Source organism: Protopterus annectens, chromosome 17.part0 (assembly GCF_019279795.1).
Source record: "Protopterus annectens isolate FY-2018-M chromosome 17.part0, PAN1.0, whole genome shotgun sequence".
Taxonomy (NCBI): domain Eukaryota; kingdom Metazoa; phylum Chordata; order Ceratodontiformes; family Protopteridae; genus Protopterus; species Protopterus annectens.
Genome location: NC_056751.1, coordinates 707294430 through 707319019, shown reverse-complemented (window position 1 = coordinate 707319019; position 24590 = coordinate 707294430). Strand labels below are relative to the sequence as shown.

Here is a 24590-nt window from a genome sequence, read left to right as displayed (position 1 = left end):
AACACAGGTGTTATAAGAAGTATACAATGCATAACACCAGTGTTAAAAGGGGTATACAATGCATAGCAAAGGTGTTATAAGGAGTATACAATGCATAACACAGATGTTGTGTTATAAGGAGTATACAATGCATAATGCATGTGTTATAGCCAAGGCAAATGGGGTCCAGTCAAAAGAGGTTAGGAGATTAGGTAGCTAAGATTTTCTTAGATAAATGTAATGGTGTTACCCTGGGAGTTAGGTGATATGGCCTGTATTCTAATGTGGACTTATATTGTTCAGTTAGGCATTTTTTAAACTGAGGTCTGAACTGTTTGTAGTCTCTCTGATTTTAGTAAGATTGGGTGGCAATGATTGCCACAGTTTAGGGGCAAGAACAGCAAAGCTGTGATCTGTGAAATGAAATTTACAGTATTGCCATTAGTGAACTAGTTTCTTAGTGTCGGTTGGATGTAGTTAGTCTTATATTTAGGGGAATGGCGTGCCTTTGTGTAGGAGTTTGAACAGAAGTTAGCCAAGAAGGAGGCTGGCTTTGCCTTGAATTGGTGGCCACTTTGCCTTTTCCAAGGTACTTCAGTGATGCTTATATATTTTTTTTTAATTTCTCCTAGACTTTTGGGATTTTAATACCATGATGGGAATGGACTCCATTCCTAAGTCAAAGTATGATTAAAGTTCATGAAATTATTATTGTTTCAATCTTTGATATTAGTCAGATGTGATCTTTGCAACACCCACAATGTGCCCCTAAATGACTCCTGCAATTCAGATAGTGTTACATATATTGGTAACATATCAAAATAAGAGTGTGCATTTATTTTTTATGAGAGACATTCCTCCTACTATAACTGGAACTGTCTGGGTATCCTTCTTCCACGTTGCCCTCATTTCTGTCTGTAAATCCTGGTATTTTATGACTTTGTGCCGCTCTCTATGTAAGACACTGCAATGATCCTTATGCTGAGGGGAGTTGGTGATGAAATGGCAGATTTTATTAGAAAGCGCCTGTAAAGTACTAGTGATTTTTTGAAAGGCAGTGGTAAATAGGGTAGCCCCTATTCAGGACACCTCTGCCTTTGGCTACTTTAGTGGATTGTGAGACAAATGATATATCTTTTGTACCTAGAATAACAAGTAGTTGACTTTGGATAGGGCTTTCTAAATGTGATCTTGGAAGTTGAGGGACTGGTCAATCCAAATGCCAAGGTATCTAAATGATGTGATGGATGCAGTTAAGTCAATGTCTAGGTCTTTGATATGGAGAAAGTTGCTTTAGTGAGTCTTTTCTTCATGCTGAACAGCATGGACTTTGGTTTTTTGAGGGTTGAGGAATAGTTTTTGATAATAGAGCCAATTGTTTAGTTGTAGAAAGTTAGCTTGACATTGATTTTGGATGATGTCATGAGAAGATCTGGTTCAATAGATGACTATGTAATCAGCATAAAGGAGTTATTAATGAGGCAGGTCAACAGCTGGTTTATTTATTAAAATGGAGAACAGTACTGATGCAAGAAAGGATCCACGAGGAACCCCTGAAAAAGCAAAGGCTATTTCTGATAAGGCAGATCCAATTTTTAACTGTAAATGTTTTGTTGATCAGGAAATCTTTGAACCACTGGGTAGATCCAGAGGTCACACCAATGTCTTGTAAGTGGGATAATAGGATGGAGTGGTCAACCAGGTCAAAGGCCTGGGTAAGGTCAACGAATGGCATCACAGTGAGGTTATCTTTATCCATGATCTCAAGGATGTCATCAGTGAGTGTCAAGAGAGCAGCCATGGTACTTCTACCTGCCCAAAAGCCATGCTGCTTCAGGTAAAGTAAGTGCCATTTATTAAGGTAATTGGTGAGTTGGTTGTATGATTTTTGCAAGAATTTTACTAAGGGTAGGCATTATTGAGATGGGACAGAATTCAGAGGCTGAGGAGGGATTGTAATCTTTTGGTACATGTCATACAAAGGCTGATTTCCAGATAGACAGCAGATTATCAGGGCCAGTGTGAGGGTCGAGAGGAATATCTTTTAGTAGAGGTGCAATTCTTTTACTTGTGAATTTGTAAAGTAGAAGTGTGGGAGATATTCTGGTGGTATTTGGGAAAAGTTGTATGGAAGGGGATGTAGTTCTGATGCATGGGTGGTTTGTTAAATTCTTTGCTAAAATCATCAGTTGAGAGGATTCCAGTAATCCAAGTAATATAGCCAAGAGAAGAAAGCTCTTTAGTTGGATTTCTGTCATAAATTTTATTTGCTTAAAGACAAAACAGTTCCAATGTCAAGGAAACAACTTTATTAAAGCAAAGCTTTCAGGTAACAACCCTTTCTCAATGCTAATATTATTACACAGAATAATCAACATTTAAATAAGAGCAAATAAACATCACATGACCACAGACAGCATATCACATGACACTCCTTCTTAAAATTTCTTAAAAAATATTAAACATTACTTTAAAGGTTTTGCTGTTGTATTCTTACTAAAACAGGTTTAATGCTCACAGCATTATTGAGATCATGTTCAGAATCTGCATACAATCTAATGATCCATTCATATTCTTTATTCTCAAGGTAATTGTTTAGATCACCCCCTCTGGTCCCCTTCAGTACTGTATCTATTACCCTACACTTAAAACAGTGATCCACACCCTTACAAATAATGTGCCTACTTAAATAATTTTTAGCGTTCTTTCTTCATATGTCTGACTTATGCTCAATAATCCATTCTTTCAGTCTTCTGGTGGTTTTTGCTATGTAAAATGAAGAACATTTTACGCATGCAGCGAGATAAATCATGTCACTAGTGTTACAGCTGGCTGAAAGAGGGAATGAATATTGCTTATTAGTTACAGGGTGAATACATATACTGCTATTATCTGCTAAAATATCACTACAGCAACTAAAACTCAAACATCTAAAAGTTCCGTATTTTATACCCATTTGTCATTTAGTTGGAACGTTAAAGCCACAACCTCATTTTTAGGTTTTTAACATTTCTATAAGAAAACTAAGGCTTATCATACAAAATAGTCTGTAAGTCAGGTAACGCTAACATAATAGTCCAATTTTTTTGTATAATTTTCTGAAGGTCAAAAGTCCTTATATTAAAAGTAGTCACATATCTAATTTTACTAATCTGGGATTTCATTTGTATAACATATTGTGCCCCCACCAAAAATGTATGCTTCAGATATGTTCCCCTATCCATCTTTATCTCTTTGCATACTTTAGACACTTCTACCTGGTTATACCCACTATTTATGAACTCATTAGACATCGCATTTAACTGTTCACAAAACTTCAGGTCATCAGTGTTTAATTTACTGACCCTACTTAACTGGTCTTTTATTATTCCAGAAAAAAACATGGGGTGCATGTAGGGAATGTTTGTTGTCCTACACTCTTGGGACCTATGTATTGTTTTATTTATTTTCACAGGACACACCTTTTCAAACATGGACTGTAACCTGCACAGTGGAACAGGTGTAGGCCCTAACACAGTCACACTGCTATAAGAGGATATATGTACATACACACACACACACACACACACACACACACACACACACACACACACACACACACACACACACACACACACACACACACACACACACACACTGCCCCTGTTGAGAGTAAAACTCCTACCTGTTTAGTTGTACATACTACAGCACTACATACATATTGCATGTGCCATGGAGCTTATATGCTTTTGCTGTGTTGGACACTACTACTCAGGTGGATGACATCTGCAGGTGCTGTAAAGGTTGCCACTGGGAGGTGTTAACAGACCCTTAAAATGGTATAACCATTGCACACAAACACAAGAAAGACAACCACACTGCTGTAAGGGGATATGCATACACACACACACACACACACACACACACACACACACACACACACACACACACACACACACACACACACACACACACACACACACACACACACTCTGACAGAGTTGCCAGTTTTGAGATTAGAACCCCTACCTAGTTACTTATGTACACTATAGAAATATGTACTTATCATATGCTCCATGGTGCTATTGTGTTTAGAGACTGTTTAACTGTGTTTCTAAGATGGATGACATCAGTAGGCCCTGCATAGGTTGCTAGTGGGGGGAGTTAGAGGGGAGCAGGCCCTTAAAATGGTATAACCTAGTTGCACACACACACACACACACACACACACACACACACACACACACACACACACACACACACACACGCACGCACACACACACACACACACACACACACACACACACACACACACACACACACAGGCAAGACAGCCACACTGCTACAGGTGATATGCATACACACACACACACACACACACACACACACACACACACACACACACACACACACACACACACACACACACACACACACACACACACACACTCACAGAGTTGCCAGTTTTGAGATTAGAACCCCTACCTATCTAGTTGTATGTACTGTAGTGCTACATACTTATCACATGCACCACGGAGCTTATTTGCCTTATAAGTGTCTAACTGTGCATCTAAGGTGGATGACATCAGTAGGCCCTGTAAAGTAATCCACTAGGGGGCAGCTTAACAGGGTAGAACAGGCCTTAAAATGTATTGGCATTGTACACACATAGGCAAGACACACACACAGCTGCCAGGGGGTATACCTACACACACACACACACACACACACACACACACACACACACACACACACACACACACACACATACAAACACACACTTAATGAGTTGCCATTGTTGGTATTAGAACCACTACCAGTCTAACTGTATACACTATAGTGCTAGGCACTTATCACATGCACCACAGAGCATATGTGTCTGGGGAGTGTGTAACTGGGCATCTAAGGTTCACAGGAAGGTACAGGTCATAAAATGTATTGGCACTGCACACACATAGGCAAGAAATACACACAGCTGCAAGGAGATATACTTATACACACACACACTCACTCACTGAGTTGTCATTGTTGGGAGTAGAACCACTACCTATCTAGCTGTATACACTATAGCACTATGCAGTTATCACATTCGCCATGGATCATATGGATTTGGAGAGTGTCTGCCACTGCTACTGAGGTGGAGGACGTCAGTAGCTGCTGACAGGGAGGCCACTGTTATGGAGGACACTAGTCACAGGGCCATAAAATGAGTGACCATTGCACTGACATAGGCCTGTTGGGTGTGTGTATTCTGCTGTATGTGGAATATGTACACAAACACACACAAGGTGGCTGATGTGAGATTAGAACCCCTACCTACCTACAATTGCACACTGGAGCGCACCGTACTATTTACATGTGCCACTGGTTACAATTGGTGTATGAGTGGCTGCAGCACTACATCACTCTAAGCCTTTCTGGGGGTCTCTCTCTCTCTCTCTCTCTCTCTCCCCCTCTCACTGCCTCTCTATATATGATATATTTATATATGTTACTTATATACTGTATATGTATATATATATATAACTGCGTCTATATTACATAATCAAACTTTTAAAAGTTTGAATGTCACATGGTCGACACCATATGATCAAACTTTTAAAAGTTCGAAAATGTAATAAAAAAAAAAACAAAGAAAAAAAACCTACCTGGATGGTTTAAGCAGGGTGGCAAGCCCCCTTGCACCCCCCATGTGAGGGACTGCACCCCTCACACCTCCTTGGTTTTTAAATATATCAAGTCCGAGATCACATGACAGTGCAGAAAAGGGAAATCTTCTCATTCTGCACTGTACAGAGATCTCTGTTGAAACTTTCAAACTTTTAAAAGTTTGATGATATGGTGTCAACCATATGACGTTTGAACTTTTAAGAATTCAACAACGTTGCATAGACCCTATAAAGCTCAACAGATCCAGATATATCTCATATGTGCCACATATGGATAGATAAGGATAATCATGTCTGATGAGGATAGGGAGAGACAGTTATAGTACACATAGCTGTCAGTATGCACAGGGATATATGGACATCACAGTTCTATAGTCAGATGTGGGTTCAGACATAGGAACATGCCCAGTATGACCATTAATACTTACAACGGGATTCCAAGCCAGACCTACCTGTACTCCAGTCCAGGATTTTGTGTGCTACAGCCAATTGGCTGCTGAACCTGATTAAACAGTCCAGTACCTCCCTGATATAATGCCTGAGGGACTTCCTGGCTGTGCGCTATCCTTAATATCTGACTCATATCTAGGGTGTGTACATTGTGTATCGGACTAAACAGAGTTTTGCATAATATGTCTGGTACATTTTACATATCACTGTGATTTCTTGGTACGTCAGTGGCAGATCATTATAGACTGATGTGAGGTACTGCTGACAGACATTTGTGTTACTGACTTCATACACTGCAGGGAACCCATGCCACTGCATGCAGTGTTCTATTTTGCTCTTTATAAATTGTCTGGCTAGTAGGTCCTCTTTCCCCTTATATGTGGCCCTTTGTATTGCCCTGCTCCAGTTCCTGGCTTTGTCCACAGTTGCTGCTCTATGTAGTTGTAGGTATGCTGTGACTGGGGAAAGAGATGTAACACCACACACAGAGTTATGGACTTTACACCTCTGACTGTACCTGTTTTGCAGGTTGTCCAGAATTGTTCCCCATACAGGTGCTCTGGTCATCAGTTTGTGTTGTACTGTTATTATAAGGCTACATGTTGCCCATACCTCTCAGACCCTTACAGACAGAAATCTGGACAGGGCCATATATGACAGTGGGACACAGGCCCAAACATGGGAATAGGATTTTAATATTGCTCTTACAAACTTAGACAGTTAGTAGAATTCTTTTGTATTAGCTCGCATTTTCTGATGGGTATAAAGTCTGCATCTCAACTGTCTGTCATTATTTTCTCACAGCAACCTTTATTGATTTGCCAATAGTTTGCCAGACAACTGCAATGTTATGTCAAACAGAACAGCTATATGAGGCATAAATGTGGACATTCTGCAAAACTCTGCACATTTGTGGGGTATGGATGGTGCCCATTGACTTGTTGTAAGTAGTGACACAGTTACGTGACAGCCTTTATATCCTGGTGATACATTGACTTGTTACAATCTGCTGTTCTACTAGCTACCATCCAGGTTACTCAGAGCTGTGTACTGTCCATATCTGTGGCCCCCTGTCCCTCCATTGTCTCTGGCTTTGTCCAGCTTTCTTGCAGTAACAAATATTGACATATGGATAATCTGTAGAACTCCTACCACAGGTGTAGCTCACATGCAAAACAGTTGGTGCAGCCAGTCTCGAACCATGTACCCTATCAACCATGATAATGTATTTAGCCCACTAAGCCACAACAGCCACCAGACAGTGCAGTTTACTTCCTGACACTATCAACCACAGGCATACATAGCACATTGACCCCTGCATATTGGGGAAATGGTACATGTCACCAGGTTGATTGGGACAGCCCAGGGATTGTGTGGTCTGCTGCTATTACCTTGCAAACATACTGTTATTGCAGTTGTATAAGAACACGGGTGGTGTGTTGGAGATAGGGGACTCTAACATTGACAGTCAAACATCTGTCCTATGATCCCAGTGTTTATAATTCTCTTGCATAGTGCAGTGGGTTTTGCTGGCTTGGGGCCTACTGCATATTATGGGGTGCTCAGTATTGAGCAGAGAGTTTCTGTTGTCCCACATAGCTGTCAGTTGTCTGTAGCTATCCTGGTAATCCACTCCATTCCCTTGCATACATGCGTCAGGTCCATACATATGCTACCACAGTCTACTATCCCATTCATTTGTTGCAAAGAAGAGTGGCTTACCTTGTGCCTGCAGCAGTTGAGAGAACAGTACTTCAGGGCTGACTCTGTTGGACGCATGCAGTACACAGCCTATACATGGTAAAGTACAAGTTGTGTGGGGTGGCTAGCATACTTTTTACTATGTATGTGAGTTGGAGTCAGGCGTCAGTCCATAGGTCACTAGGTTGTCAGTGCATGTGCTATGTGTTACTTCTGTGCCAAGGCCAGGGTGCACTGGGCATGCCTACATCTGTCTGCAGGGACAGGCTCAGGATGTTCCTCCTCCTAGTCCCCCTGTGGCTGTGGAGACCTTGGCACTGCTGGAGGGCTGTGTGTCCCTTCCCTGTGATGTTCCTGCCACAGCTGTTTCCACAGGATCATATTGTGTAGCATGGCACATACTGTGGACATGTGTGCACATGTGGCTGGAGAGTACTGCAGAGCTCCACTAGACATGTCGATGCAGCAGAGCCGTGATTTGAGCAGCCCAAACACATGCTGTATGATGTTCCTAGTTTGTGCATGTGCCTCATTATGGTGTTCTTCGGTAGGTGTGTGTGCATTTCTGATGGGTATCATCATCCACAGTTGCAGTGTGTAGCCAGCATCCCCCAGTAGATGGCTGTAATAGATGTCCCCCCTGGCAAATGTCTGGTACAGCTACAATGCATACTAGATGTGGGAGATGTGATAACTGCCAGGGCTGCCAGCACACACATTCAAGATAATGCCCTGGGCATTGCACATGACCTGGCAGTTGATGGAGTGATACCCCTTGTGGTTGAAGTAGACTCTACCCTCCTCACTGGGTGGTGCTTTGATGTGCACATGAGTGCAGTCTATGGCACCCAGTACCTCTGGGTGGTGTGCTATATGGTGGAAGAGATGCATATTCCAGTCCTCTCCTCAGAGGTGAGGGGTAAATAAATGCACTCACTGGCATGTGTTTGCATGACATCCAGGAACTGGTGTGGTACACTAGATGTTGATGCCTGTGGGACCCCATCATGTTCCCAGTATGTCTTTGAAAAGTACCTGTAGCTAGTATTCTTAAGGCTACACATACCTTTGTTTCCACTGGGATGAGTTCTCCTCTGTTGGCTCTGGGTCTGAGGTGAGGGCGGCAGTGCTCAGTGAGTTCTTGTAATATGTCTCTGTCCACCCTGTAGTGCACTACAATTTCCAGCTCATGTAGCCCCTGGAAGGTTACCCTGAGCCTGAACACTCTTCTCCTTCCCAGTCTAGGCCTATTGTCATCATCACCATCATCACTGGCCTCAGCCTCTAGCACATACAGATGTAGCAGAGCAGCAGCAACCCCTATCATTTTGTTGGTTAAAATTCCCAAGTGTGTACTCCAGTGGTGCAGAGTATGTAGGAAAAATCAGACTGAAGGATGCATGCATACTTTATACTGGTATGCTGCAGATGTAGCCTGTGTGACTGGCTGACTATGATGCATTCCACCTGCCAGGGTTATCATCGAGGAGTTTGAATGGTCCAGTGTCAGTGATACAGGGCTTATCAGTCATTTATACTTGATTGGGTTTCCCAGGGTATTTCCTTTTTTTCCCCTTTTTTTTTAAATTTCTTTCACTGCTAAGCACTGCGGTGTGCCATGCAAACCCACAGCGCTAGTATAAACAGTGCTCATCACTTTGGACCCTCCCCTGTGCACGGGCACGCTTAGCTTTTCTTGAACCAGCTAAAACAAGCGCCACTGGGCTAAGCAGAGCTAAGCAGCATCAGATACACCCCCTGCTTAGCTGTGCTTAGCTGAGCACAAACAGGTGCCATTGAGCTCCAATCTGCTTAAACCTATAGTGACACACCCCCTTTTGATGTCAGCTACTACCTACATGGTTCTAGCCCCACCACGGGTTGTAGCTGCAGACACAGTAGCCCTTTTTGCTATTCAGTATCCCCAGATTATTCACACACACCAAACCGAGTATACCCTGGATACTTCAATACTACAGGGCCTGCCTCCATAGCAACCACTGAAACTTGCCATTGTAGGACTCTGCATGCTGGGCACTATAATGCAATATTTTTGCAATTGTCTATTTTTCATTTTTTACACTTTTTTATTTATTTTTTTACATTACAGCATGTTTGTGCATTGTTGCACACCAGACAAACATAATATATGTATTAAAAAATATATATTTGTTATTTGCATTACTTTTTGGACTCAGTGGCCATAGTTTTGGCCATTTGCATGCCTACAGTGCCATATCCACCCATTTTTGGGGCTTTTACAGCCCCTGTTTAAATTTTACAGTCTGTTACATGGTTTCTATCCACACCAATACTGCACCTACATGGGTGCCTTTCTGCTTATTGTATCACAAATCCACCTCATCTACATGGATTTCACCAGCTTATGAGGTGATTTGCATTCCGTGGACATTTCCATGTCCGCATGCTAATGCATGCCCCTCCGTCCTGTTTATTGGATCGCTCAGTGTCATGTTCTGTCTTGGGGCTGTGGCACTATGCCTACATGGCAATTCGCTCCATGTAGGCTTTATTGAATTCCCCTCATTATCTTTAAACAACAAAACCACTTCCAGCATGCAGACAAACACTACACCAAGAGAACATTCCAATTACAAATATGAACAATAAAATAAAATAAGCAACAAACATTTGCATATCTCCCTCCTAAAAGACAACTAAGTAAATAACAAAGCAAAAAAGAAGTTGACCAAATAACATTCACTATAATGTGAAGTAGAAATTCTCTATATTCAACATTTTCTTACCTAATAAAACTATCCATCCCTTAAGGATATTCTCCTTATATAGATCAAGATAACTGCAATTTAAAATATTTTATATGATGTTTTATACTTTCACCTAGCAACTTATAATTGTATAAATATACCCATGGCACTGCAACCTTTCAAATCAACTAATACATTTTGTACCAAAGGAACCAGAGTTATGTAATGGTTGTTTTCCAGAAACGTCAAAAAGTAGACCAGGGCAGTTAAATGAACTAAACTGAAAGTGATGCTGCATCTAGTGGAAAAGCTTGTTAACTGAGTGGAATTATTAAGTTTCATTAGGGCTACAAATTCCGAGTCAGATTTGAGGGAGCATGTATATCTCCACGACCTGTTACTGGAAATAACACTTGAACTGAAAGTCAATGCTGTAAAAATAATTAAAAAAACATGAGTATACTTCCACGTCATTGACATTCTCAACAAATTACAAACTGATGGATCTGGAATGTTCTAAAGTGTCATTGACTATAATTTCCCTGTCATAGTTACCACTAAGAAGCCTAGCCCAGTGTGACATATAGAAAATATGTTCAAAGCTAATATGAGGATGATATATGGATAAATATGGCTAGATCCCTACCACAGTCTGTACTTCACATAAAATACCTGGGAAAAATTATATTGTATGACTTACAAGATTCAGTTATTGCTAGGATGAGATACTACACTACACTATGGCTCATAGTTCTTAAACCTTGGACAGCCCCTGTAAACAAATATTAAATAAATAAATACTTTAGACAGGATGGTTCAGGGGTCTTCCTCTGCTTGGAGCTGGGAGTGCTTATTGCTGACGTAACATGCTTTGAATTAATGATTGCTGAATTTCATCTAAGTTCATCTAAGTTCTCTTTACTCAAGTAGTCTTGAATGAAGTGATATTGAGATATCAAATGTAAACTATCCAAATCATTTGCATTATGTCCCCTTCTCCATGTGACTTACACTGCCCAAATCATTTATACAATGCTGCCTTCTCCATGTGACTTACACTCCCCCAAATCATTTGCATTATGTTGCCTTATCCATGTGACTTACATTGCCCAAATACTTTGTACTATGCTGCCTTCTCCATGTGACATACACTGCCCAAATCATTTGTATTATGTTGCCTTCTCCATGTGACTTACACTCCCCCAAATCATTTGCATTATGCTGCCTTCTCCATGTGACCTACTGCAGCCTTACTGCTAATATAGTCTTACATTATTCTTTTTATGACTCGTTGGCATAATGGATTGTCAGTTTGGCATACCAAGCCACCACTCTACTCTGCTTTATCCCTTGCCAGATCCCCCAGTTCCCATCCCCACATACCTAGGGAGAACCCATGTATATATTAACAGTTCATCTGCAAAGTGGAACACTGCTCTGCAACATCAGTGCCCCATGTCTGTCATTTCAGATCCCACTGGGTGTGCAATGTCCAACTAAGAAAACCACAAAGTTTATTGAGTATATCCTGGTAAGGGTTTTGTTATTCTTCTTCTGTTGTCATTATATTATATTATATTATATTATATTATATTATATTATATTATATTATACTATATTATATTATATTATATTATATTATATTATATTATATTATACTATATTATATTATATTATATTATATTATATTATATTATACTATATTATATTATATTATATTATATTATATTATATTATATTATATTATATTATATTATACTATACTATATTATATTATATTATACTATAAATTATATTATATTATATTATACTATATATTATATTATATTATATTATACTATATTATATTATATTATACTATATATTATATTATATTATACTATATATTATACTATATATTATACTATATTATATTATATTATATTATATTATATTATATTATATTATACCTGTGCTTATAGTTAAAACTTCGAAAGATGGTGGGCAATAAGTATGTAACGTGATACAGGAGAAGGCAATTTGTGAAACTGTTTGAACTGTAATAGGATGAAGATGGGAAAAGCTTCTCTTCAGTCAGCATGACATTTGATCTGAATATAAGAACATGCTTTCTGAAGAGGATGCCTGTATCACTGATGGTCTCCAAGCACTGCAGTGAACTTCAGTGCAGATACCCTTCTCCTGGCTCTGTTCCATTTTTCCTTTTTTTCAATTCCAAATATCAAAAACATCTACCAGTGCCCTATGTAGCACTAACTATCCTTTTCAATGACTTTCAGGAACCCACCAACAAATCTAAAGAGAAATAATTAATTTATCATATGTTCAGTTTTTCTTTATTCACTTTGTCCTTCATCCAAACTCCACTTTACAATTCTGGGTTTTATGACTTAGCAAATTAATATTATGCACTTCTTTACTTTACCCTCTTTATTTGTACATGCTATGCAGTCATACCATTCTAAACCTTACAAAGTGCTTCATACTCCATATGTTTGTCCTCAAGCAATCTACTGTCCATTCTGCTATGATAGCCTAACACAAACAAAATAATATAATGTTCTGATCTTCATAAAAAGCAGGAGTAAGAGACTATAAATTTCAGTTTTTAATTTTATTCCAACTCCTCAGTAACCTTAAGGTACTTCTCTTAATTTTGTACCCCCCAAACAGATACACTAACAGTGACATTTTCTTCAAATATATCAATTTGTTCCATCTTTGCCTATTCACCTTTTGTTTAAACACATCACTATAGTCATTTGCACTTATATATCTTTTATAATAAAAATAGCCTTGTCTTATTTTAACTATTATATTATTCTTTCTTGTAAAACCACTCACTATGAAAGCATTTAAACAACTTTCAAAGCCTTTGGACGAAGGTGCTAGAGAACATTATCAGCAACACAGTAACAAATCAGGCATTTTTGAAAAGACAATAAGACCAAAGATGCACATTGTAACATTATTTTAAAATTAAATGTTACATAAAGATGACGGGGTGTTGTTTTGTTGGGGTATGATTTTTTTCTAATGTGAAGGATTTTGTAGCATATTACATCCTCAGATTCAATCAAACAATTAGTCCACTGACTTACTGATTTTCTACAGAGAAATTATTTTGAAAATTCTATACAATTAAATAGACAATTCCAGAATGTCAGAAAAGTTACTATATTTGATTTATGTGAGATACATCCTGCTGTTTGCAAATTTATACAGAAAACATCCTGAAAATCCTATATAGTTCAAAATGAAGTAAGATAAAATATCTTGCAGAAAATCTATCATTCAGTGCCCATTGTATAAAATGTTCATGAGCCTGAAATTATAGTACTTTCTATATGGGCATAGTTTCAGTAAAAGCTTTTTGGAAACATACAAAAATTAGCATCTCTCCAAGAAATAACAGATTCAGTAAGAGCAGTCTCATTTCTCAGCTTGTTTAACTGTAAAAGGACTTGTATGATTACATTAAACACTTTACCTTTGTCCATTGTTTACCTGGAAAAGTACTTGTATAATTACATTAAACAGTTTACCTTTGTCCGTTAACTGTAAAAGGACTTGTATAACTATATTAAACACTTTACCTTTGTCCGTTGACAGAGACACTCGATCTTGACATTTCAATAGATACCCCGTCTAGTTTCATTGTGAGCAGCTGAATGGTGCTGAGTTTTCCATCTGCTTTGTCACGTTGAACTTGGATGTTAAACTCTTCATACAAACTCTTACAATTAGAGGTGAGTAAATAATTACAGGTTCCAGGAAAATCATACACATCCCCATCGAAATTCTTTAAATGAAAGTTGCCCCACATGCTGCACACACGGTTATCATGGGAAGGAGTTATACCTGAAACTTTGGAAAACAAAATCATCACATCAGAATGTTGTGTAGTTATTTTAAAAAAAAGGTAACTGTAGAGGAGCATTGTGTTTTATATCAGTTTATATTCCATCCTTTTCACTGTCCAGATAGTAAAGCATGAAAAGCTGTGTCATATGGCCTGCATTTTCTTGTTACTGACTTCATACTGTAATTCATTTCCCAGAATCAAACATGAAATGAATTCTAGGAGCATGCTTAGACACATGAAAAGGAATGGCTCCCTAAAATTATGCTTCACTTATTTTAGGTGAGTTTATGTTTCTTTTTTACTTGCAGCTCATATAAAACATGATACCTTTTAGAGGAAAAATATGCAAATTATAGTCGGATTGTGCTGGAGAGTGATATAAAGTGAATTTTTGTGGTAAACCAGATAAAATAGATAATAACTATGTGAAGGCAAATAGTCAGTATGGACACTGACATGTCCAGTTTAGTGGATGACATGTAAGCAATCTGAGCAGTGCTGAAGAACTTTTGGTGTTGATGCAGACAGTGACTAAGGGCTTCCCATGAAGAAATTCCTCTTCCCACCACAATTTCATTTCCCAACAGCTGCAAGAGACAGTTCAGGGCCAGAGAGTTAGATAACCAGAGGAGGATCAGTGTCAAATACTCACAAGACCTGCACAAATTTCAGTTCTGATCTCAGTGGGTAAAATCAAGAATGGAAGACATGGAAGGCAAAGTTTGACTTAATAACTTGCACATTATTTGGTTACTGGACAGAGTGGAATATTCTAATCCTATTGCATTTATTAGAAAGGAATTATGATGACTCATCATGAAATCAAGTGGCATGTCATTGATAGAAAGTGGGCATAGGATAAGACATAACATCAACATTTCTTAACTACAAGGAAAAGACATAACATCAACATTTCTTAACTACAAGGAAAAGACATAACATCAACATTTCTTAACTACAAGGATAAGACATAACATCAACATTTCTTAACTACAAGGATAAGACATAATACTGGCTAAGGCTCTTGCTGCCCCTATAGTGCCTTTTTTAGGCAGGGTTCAAGTGACAAATTTACCACCATAACAGGAACAAGCAAGCAAAAACTGAGGGTAATGCTACTCAATGCTAGAAGTCTAAATTTCAAAATGCACTCACTCGATGCACTCCTTAAAATGGAGAACATTGATATCTGTGCAGTGACTGAGACCTGGTTCAAGGCTCCAGAGAGCACCCCTGCACTACCAGGCTATAACTCATACCACACTTTTCAGTCATGTAACCTGGACCGAAACACCAAAGGTGGGGGTGTGTCCATATTCATTAAGGATATCCACACCTCCAGGCTAGTTGCGCAGCATAATGCATCCGAGGTTATCCAAGTGCAAGTAACTCTTGGCAAAACTGCAATCCAAATTGTAGCTTGCTACAGATCCCCCACCATGCCCCAGGATTCCCACTCCTCTTTTCTTGATGTACTGGAAAATATTAGGGTTCAACCAAACACTCTAATAATGGGCGACTTCAACTACCCCACCATTAACTGGGAAAACTACTCATGTACCAACTCCTTAGCGCAACGCTTTCTGGAATTCATAAACTGCAATGCCCTAGATCAACTTATCCACACCCCCACCAGGGGCAACAATATCCTAGACCTAGTCATTACCAACATGAGTGACCGATGTTCCACACCTGAAGTCAACTCCTCGTTGGTCTGATCCGACCATAAGCTAATCACCCTTGATATCCACATCCCACCCCCACCCCCCCATTAAGGAAACCACAGTAAGAAATTTCTCCAAAGCCAACTTCATGCTTCTTAAGACAGAAGTAGTGAACTTCATGACACCCATGCAGATGGACAATGCAGTTACAACTGCTGAATCCTACACAAATGCGCTCTATAAGTACTTAAATGAGTGCATGGATCATGCTATCCCAAACAGAACCAAGACGCTATCCTCCAAAAAAGGAAGCCAATCTGGTGGTCCCCAGCCATAAACAAACTGTACAACAGAAGGAAGAAACTGTTGCAAAAGAGAGTAAAATCCCATGAGTGGAGGAGCTCCCTGGTCAGCCTCAGTAAGAAGCTGAGATCCCTTATAAGATCCTCCAAAGCTAGCTACGAAAATAAAATCGCCACTAATTCCAAGGACAACCACAAAGCATTCTATAGCTATGTCAAGAATCTCAATGGCAACGCACACAGATCTGCTCTGAGTTACAGCACAAAGGCACGAAAATTACAGAACCAACTGATATTGCCAACATCCTGGCAGATAGGTTCAGTGCTAACTTTACCCCCCACACTCCCTAAAGGGCCCATATCTATACAGGAAGAATACAGAGTCACTGTAATCACAACTACACAGGTGAAAGCTGCACTCTCTAAAGCCAAAAACACAGCATCCATGGGACTGGACAACATCCCAGGCTGCGGTTTACAAGAACTTCAGAATGAACTGGCTCCTCACTTAAGCACCATGTTCAATAATAGCCTCGCATCAGGCTTTATGCCCACTGAATGGTACACAGCAACAGTTATCCCACTCCATAAAGGGGGAGCCACCACTGATCCCGGGAACTATAGACCTATTAGCCTGACGAGCCTGGTCTGCAAGGCCATGGAACATATCATCATGGAACTCATAAACAAAGACATTGGTAACCTCCAAACTCTGGATCCCACCCAGTTCAGGTTTGTGAAAGGCAGATCATGCCTCCTGAACCTGATTGACTTCTTTGAGGCAGTCACCAAAGCCGTAGATGAGGGTAAGGTGGTTCACACAGCCTATCTTGACCTTGCCAAGGCTTTCAACACCATCCCCCATTCTGGAATTATAGCTAAACTCAATAAACTAGGCATAAATCCCTACGTCACAAGATGGGTTGCCAACTGGCTCACTGACAGAACCCACACTGTAAAAGTTGCAGACTCCAAATCTGACCTCAAACCAGTGACAAGTGGAGTACCACAGAGTTCCGTCCTGGGACCGCTCCTGTTTGGTATCTACTTCTGTGAAGTACAGGCTAACACAGAAGGCCTCTGGCTAACGAAGTTCGCAGATGACTGCAAACTAGGAGCCATAGTCAAGTCCCCAAATGATGTGAACATCATACAGAAGGGCCTCTCTGAGACAGATGCCTGGTGTCAGAGCCATGATCTCAAGCTCAATGCCAAAAAGTGCAGTGTCATCCCCTTTGGTAAAAACTCTGTACCCATGAACTACCACATAGGCAGCAATCTACTTAACACCAAATGCGTGATAAGAGACCTTGGGACCCAGGTGGACTGTAGTCTCTCCTTTGATAGTCACATCACCACAGTAGTCAGGAAGTCCTTCTATGTGGCACACCTCATCATAAAAGGGTTCTCATCCAGGAAAAAAGAGGTCATCATTCCCCTCTACTCGACACTCATTAGACCCATTATAGAGTACATCACCCCTTTTGGAATGTACCTCACAAGACATCTACAGCAGCTGGAAAGGCCACAGAAGTACCTCACAAAGAGGATTACCGGACTCAAACAAATGCCCTACACTGACCGTCTCAAAAAACTCCAGCTTTACTCCATAGCATATCGCCTACTCTGAGGTGATCTCTGCCTAACATATAAAGCTGTGTCAAACCCAAAGCTGTTGGACATGCTACACCTAAAGAAATCCCAATCCCTCTGAGCTACATGCTCTAGGGACCTAAACCTTGTCACCACAATAAACAGGACATGCTGGAGGGATAGATTCCTATCCCAGAGACTTCCCATACTCTGGAACAGGCTACCCATCTATGTCAAGCAAAGTTCTTCATTAGCACTCTTCAAGAAAAATCTTGATGAGTGGATGGGAAATAGGAACTACAACCCGGGGATAACTTCTGTGTCTCTGCTCGACAGTGGTACAGGAAAATAACTTTCTTGGGTGGCGTAAGCCAGGGAACCTTGTTGGCTAGGCTTATGTAGGCCCTTGGGCCAAGAGCCTAGTACCTACCTATGAACCTATGAACCTAAGACATAACATCGACATTTCTTAACTACAAGGATAAGACATTTCTTAACTACAAGGATAAGACATAACATCAACATTTCTTAACTACAAGGATAAGACATAGCATCAACATTTTTTAATTACAAGGATAACACCTAACATCAACATTTCTTAACTACAATGACAGAGAAGCAAAACTGAGAAGTAAAAGATAAGAGGCCTACAACACTGATGAGGAGGGAGAGACCACCAGCAGTTTCTTCAGGTAAGTAACCAGGAGGTAAGAAAGGTAAAGGTCATCAAGACTTACAGGACAGGAAACTGGGAGTTTTATATCTATATTAATGCCCCTTGCTTAGGGCTCTACATGCACTAAACAGGGAAAGTTAAGAAGTGGAATCTCACATATATTTCATTCTTTCATTACAGTAAAAGGAGAAAAGGAAGAGAAAACAATAGTCATAGCCTCAACGAAGAAGGTATGCCCGTTCACTCATGTCTCCACGCAGAAGACGCTCTAGCTAAGAGTTGAACCGGTCAGCATCTTACTGTGAGGCGACAACGCTACCGCAGCACCACCACCGCGGATCCTGCACTTAGTAACTGGGTAACTACTGAAAACTTTTCCAACATTCCTTATGTCCATATCTATACAGCTAACAAATTCATTGCCCTATATTCTCCAAAGTTTAAGTCCATCATTTTGGAAATAGAGTGTTGCAAAATTTAAGGCAGTGGATCTTTTAACTACACAGATAAGGAAAGAAAACTGATCACATCTAGTACTTTTTCAGGAAGTTTGTTTACATAAACACAATATTCTCAGTCAATGGAAGAAATGACTGTTGTTGAATCATGGAGGGAAGAACATAAGTAATATATTTATCATATTATAAAACCAATATAGGATTCCAGCAGTACTTCATGAATGTCAGTGTATCTTACTTCACAAGATACTGGCCAAAGTGAACATTTCCTCAAGATCGAATTGCTTTAGAAACATAAAAGAGATAGGCTATGGGACACATTGATTCTTAAAGTTAACTTGAGCATGCATATTTCATCACATTATTAAATATAATATGGAAGCAACAACTGATGGCTTAAACCTGATATACATCAGAATCTATCCTGAAAAATCTTACATTTGTCTGTTTGCAAATCTTTACTAGGTTATGTAATAAACTGAAATGTAAAAGGAACTGGAGGAAGCACATTTGTGTAATTTGAACTTACCTTAACAGTAGATGTTCAAATGATCACAGCTTCCAAAGTTTCAAGGCACCTTACATGCACCCAAACTGTCAAGCAGCTCAAGCTGAGCTTGCCTAAAAACAAGTTTGGGCATGAAGCCCTTCAGGGCTTTCCTGCAAGCAGAGAGAGGGAAGCTGAGCCCTGAAAGAACAATGCTAAGAATAACAAAAAAAAAAATCCACACCCTGGCATAAAAAACACACCAAAAACAAGCAGGATGGAGGGAAGGAGCAGCTACTGCAGCAGTGATCATTCAAACATCGGCTGTTATGGTAAGTTCAACTTATACAACTGTACTGTGTTCGTTATACTGATCACTGCGGCAGTAGCCTTAGCTGCATGAGTAAATTACTATAGCTAACTATATTTGGGAGGAAGAAGGTGAAGGGCCCTGGGCAATGGCCCTATTAAAACTTGCTTTAAACCAATAGAAGGAATCCTAGAATCCAAATCTTTCCAAAATCCATAGATGAAGCCAAAGCCCTGGTAGAGCGGACAGTCAGCCTGCCTGGATTGGATTTGTCACGTTGAGTGTAACAAAAGGTAATGGCCTTACACAACCATTTGGAAATAGTCTGTTTTGATATAGGTTGTCATGTCTTCATACCTTCACAAGAAATGAACAATTAATGCAGAGAGCTGAAAGATTAAGTTTTGTCAAGATAGTTCCTGAGTTGTCTGTGGACATCCATGGTATGTATTATCCTTTCTCCCTCATTTTTAGGTTATGAAAAAAATAGGGAGATGGATTATTTAACTTAAAGTAAACTCAGATACCACAAGAAACCCTGTCCTTATGAAAAATGAGGTAGGGTTGACTTACCATAAGAGCTTGCAACTCAGATACCTTTTTTGCAGAGGTCAGAGCAATCCGTGAAACTGCTTCCCATGTTAAGAATGTGTAATCAGGGGGGTTAGCGGGTTCAAATGAAGCAAATGTTAACTTCTCTAACTCAAAATTAAGATACCTAGGCGGGGCCATGGATTTACTTGGATACCTCTTATGCAAAACCCCTTTCAAAAACATTTTGTCATGTGACTGCCTTGAAAAAGGAGGATCCATGGGCAGACATTGTGAAATGGCCAACAAATGAACCTTGACAGAAGAATAAGGAAAGTAATTTGATAGTAACTAATACAAGTGAGGTAAAAACCAAAGAACAACTATCCTCAAATGTGTGCTGGTTATGTAGTTGGTATCAACTAGAAAATCTTTTCCATTTACTAATATATGATTTTTCTAGTAGCAGACATCTGCTTTAAGTCCTAGAAAACATGTGCCTAAAAAGGAATTAAGACCCTATCATCCAGGCAGTCAACTAAAGATGATTGATATTGGGGTGTATCAAACACCACTTTTCTTGTATGAGTAGATCCATTCTGTGAGGAAGATTGTGGTAATTGTCCCTGGCCATTTCCAAAAGAAGAGAGGGTTGTCTGGGCCAGAAGAGAGTCACTACAATGATCTTAGGAGATTCCTTCTGAATCTTCAGAAGTACACTGGATATTAGTACAAAGGGTAGAAAGGTATACAGGAACATTCCTGTCCAAAGAAAAGAAAAGGCATCTGTCTTCCAGACCTTCTTGTATGGAGTCCTGGAACAGAATGTTTGCCAGAAGATTATTCATAGAGGATGCAAAGAGATTGAGGAACTTCCCACAGATGGATCAAATCTTAGAAGACCACCCGATATAGTTTCCAGTTTTGAGGGTCTGCCCTGGTTCTGCTCAGCTCATCTCCCACATAATTTTGCTCTGACAGAATGTAAGCTGCCTGCAGAGTGAGACTGTGTGGTGAAGCTCTATCCCGTGGATAGCCTGCAGAGCACAGAGGATAATACATGGTTCCTCCTTGCCTGCTGATGTACAACTGACTGTGGTATCATCTGTAAGCACTTAAAGAGATCCCGGGGACCATAGTTGGTTAAGAGAGTTGAATGCCTTGATCAGGGCAAGCATCTCCTTGATATTTATGTGTTTGTACCTGTCCTTGGTGTTCCACATCCTCTGCATTTTTATCTTTCCTGAAACTGTGCATCAAACAACATCTGAAGCTTCTGTGGTGACTGACTGCTTTGGATCAGGGAGGAAGAAGGGGAGACCTGGATTTAAGGATATCTGTTGCCTCCACCAAAAATTTCTCTTCTTACAATCTCCAGTGCTGGGATCAGAAAAGTTAAAGGGTGTTGATGTTGGGACCAAAGAGATTTTAGATAACACTGCATCTTTCTAATCTGGAGTCTTGCCAGGGGTATTATGAGAATTATAAATACCACGAGACACAAAATCCTGAAACATTCCATTGTAGTGACCAAAGTCTGAGTGAAAAACCTTGGAAACATATCTAAATAAAGATCTTTTTTTTTTCCTGTGAAAGAAATGGTGTTTGAACTGAAGTGACTAGTTGACATCCCAGGAACACAATCCTGAGTGAGTGAGTCAATAAAGACTTTTGAATGTTCTCTTGCAATACCAGTTTGTGAAAGAGGTCTCTAACCCAAGAAAGAGATTCCTGGAATTTTGAAAAAGACTCTGCAAAGATAAGCAAGTCTCCTAAATATGGGAAAATATGGATACCCTATAGCTTACATTGAGCTATAATTGGAGACTGATGCTTTGTGAACACTCTTGGTGCAATGGGTAGTCCAAAACTGTAAAACAGAGAAGTGATAATGTGATGTAAACATGCAAACCTTAGGAAATGCCTGAAGTCCGGAAGTCCGGATGAATAATGATGTGGTGATAAGCACCTTTTAACTCTAGTGTTACCAGGAACTTGAAGAGGAAGAAGAGCTAAAAGGTTGTGAAGTGACAGTATTTTGAATCTGAGCACTATCAAAAAACAGGTTTAGGAAAGGAAAATCCAGAACTGGTCTCTGAGCATTTTCTTTCTTTGGCACTAGAAACATCCTTGAATAAACCCCCCTCCCCACCTGGGAAGGAGGAACAGTTTCTATCACTCCTTAGGACAGCATGTGATGAAGATCAGGTGGAAACAAAAAGAGTCTGATCTGCCGGATGAGGAATACCCCCCCCTCCAGAAAGGAGGAATTTCATCCCACTGTCATCTGTAATCTTGATAAATGATTTTCAGAACCTATTGGTTTGAAACAATCTGTTGCCAAGGAGAAAAATGAAGATTTAGACTTTCTAGAAAAGGGACCAGGGGAGGGGGTCACAAGTTCTCTTGAACTGCCATTCAGACTTGTTGGACTCTCCTTGGTTTTAGAGGGTTGAGAATTCTTTTTGGAACCTCCTTGCCAATTTTTAAACATCTGTTTACCTGAATTCTGTTGAGACCATTTATTCTGCTTTTTGCCAAAACTGGATTATGGACAGTGCAGTGGTGCAATGGTTTGCATTGCTCCTTCACAGAAAGACATTTTTCGGTTAGATTCTCAGCTGGGGTGTCTTCTGTGCACAGTCTGTATGTCTTGTCTGCGTTCACATGGGTTTCCTCTGGGTGCTCTGGTTTCCTCCCATATTACAAAGACATGCATCTGAAGCATTTCTCCCTGGGTCTCCACTGAAAATTGCCTGATTCCAAGTCAGAGTTTCCCAATAAACAAATGCTAAATAAATAAAGAAAGAACACCCCTTAGATAATCTGGAAAAGGAGGGCTTAAAATCTTTAAAGAATCCCTGGATCAGCTTGACCCTTTCATCATCACACTTTTTGATGACCTCCACAGCAGAGGGACAAAACACGAAATCTCTGACCAAGAGAGAATTTAAAATCTCATTTTTTTACATCATCTGGGAGGTTCTGAAAATGCAGCCATGCAGACTTCCTCAAAATAATACCAATGGTCATAGCCCAGGGAGAAGTCTCAACAGAGTCATGCACACACTGCAAACAATGAGTAATGCACAATACAAGAAACTAAGTTATTTAAAGAAGAATTTTCTTCACAAGAAGAAACTGTATATAAAACATTCTTCATACTTTTACAATATATTAGAGCAAACTTTTGCATTTGAGCCTGACAATTTAAAATTCTGAAGATCAAAGTTGCAGAAGTATCCACTTTTTTCTCCATACCGATCAATAATTTTCCCATCCTTATCAGAAACGCTAGGATTGAAATTAAATAAGTGTCTAGCAGCAGTCAGATCAACTAAAGTTATAGTTGCTGGGTCAGGTTTGAGAATAGTGTATACAAATTTAAAAGACTGAGGAACTTTATACAGCCTATGTGCCGTTTTATGGACAGCTGCCTGGCTATCAGGAAAATTGCAGGCTGTAGGACAGACATCCTCAAAAGCAGGCAGGACAGGTAGAATGTGTGCAGGTTCTGGAAAATCCTTCTTCAACAACTCATAGTATTTTCTGAAGGACTGAGAAATCTCAGCACTTTCCCACTAAAAGCAGAGCAGCATTCTAACAATGATCTCAGAAAAAGAGACCCCCCCCCCCCCACAGGTAGACTCATAAACTGAGCTTTCCTCTGAGTATAAATCAGAACTCTGAGGAGAAAACCCTGAATCCATCCCTGCATCTTCCTGTTCAGATTCACAGTCTTGAATACCTTCAGGAAAAGAGGCATCCTTTGTTTGTTTACCAGAAACTTCTCTGCAAGGAGGATCAATAGCCTGTATTAAACCCTGAGCCAGTCCTACTAAACTACTCCTATCCAAAGAAATTTGAGAAGGAGTAGGTAAATAGTTGGTTTTCTGTTTCTTTTTGACAGGAAAATTGAGGCCAATTGTGTTACCAATGGTAGCCACTGCTTCCCCAGGAATGGACATGGCATTCTGACACAACAGAGAAACCTTCCCTGCTTCCTCTCCCAAGACACACCCACTGAGGGGACTCTTAACAGCCACAGAGGTTCATCCATAGTGGCTGTAGGAGCAATACCAGAGGGATCTGAGGTAAAACATGAGTGGCATGAGGTAAAACAAATGGTCACAGCAGAGTCACACATCTGTGGCTAAGGGAAGCTGCTAGTCTATTGTGGTAGCAAAGGCTGTTAGC

At 40.0% G+C, this 24590-nt stretch overlaps 1 protein-coding gene across 42 annotated transcripts in view; it reads right to left on the bottom strand.

Annotated features, from left to right (window-relative positions):
• LOC122791684 (mucin-2-like) overlaps nucleotides 1-24590 on the bottom strand; it is a 732148-nt gene that overhangs the window by 372842 nt on the left and 334716 nt on the right. For all 42 annotated transcript variants that reach the window (XM_044059549.1, XM_044059571.1, XM_044059534.1 and 39 more), the window contains one exon: nucleotides 14104-14374. In XM_044059549.1, the coding sequence (XP_043915484.1) occupies nucleotides 14104-14374 (271 nt within the window). The remainder of the gene's footprint in view (nucleotides 1-14103; nucleotides 14375-24590) is intronic.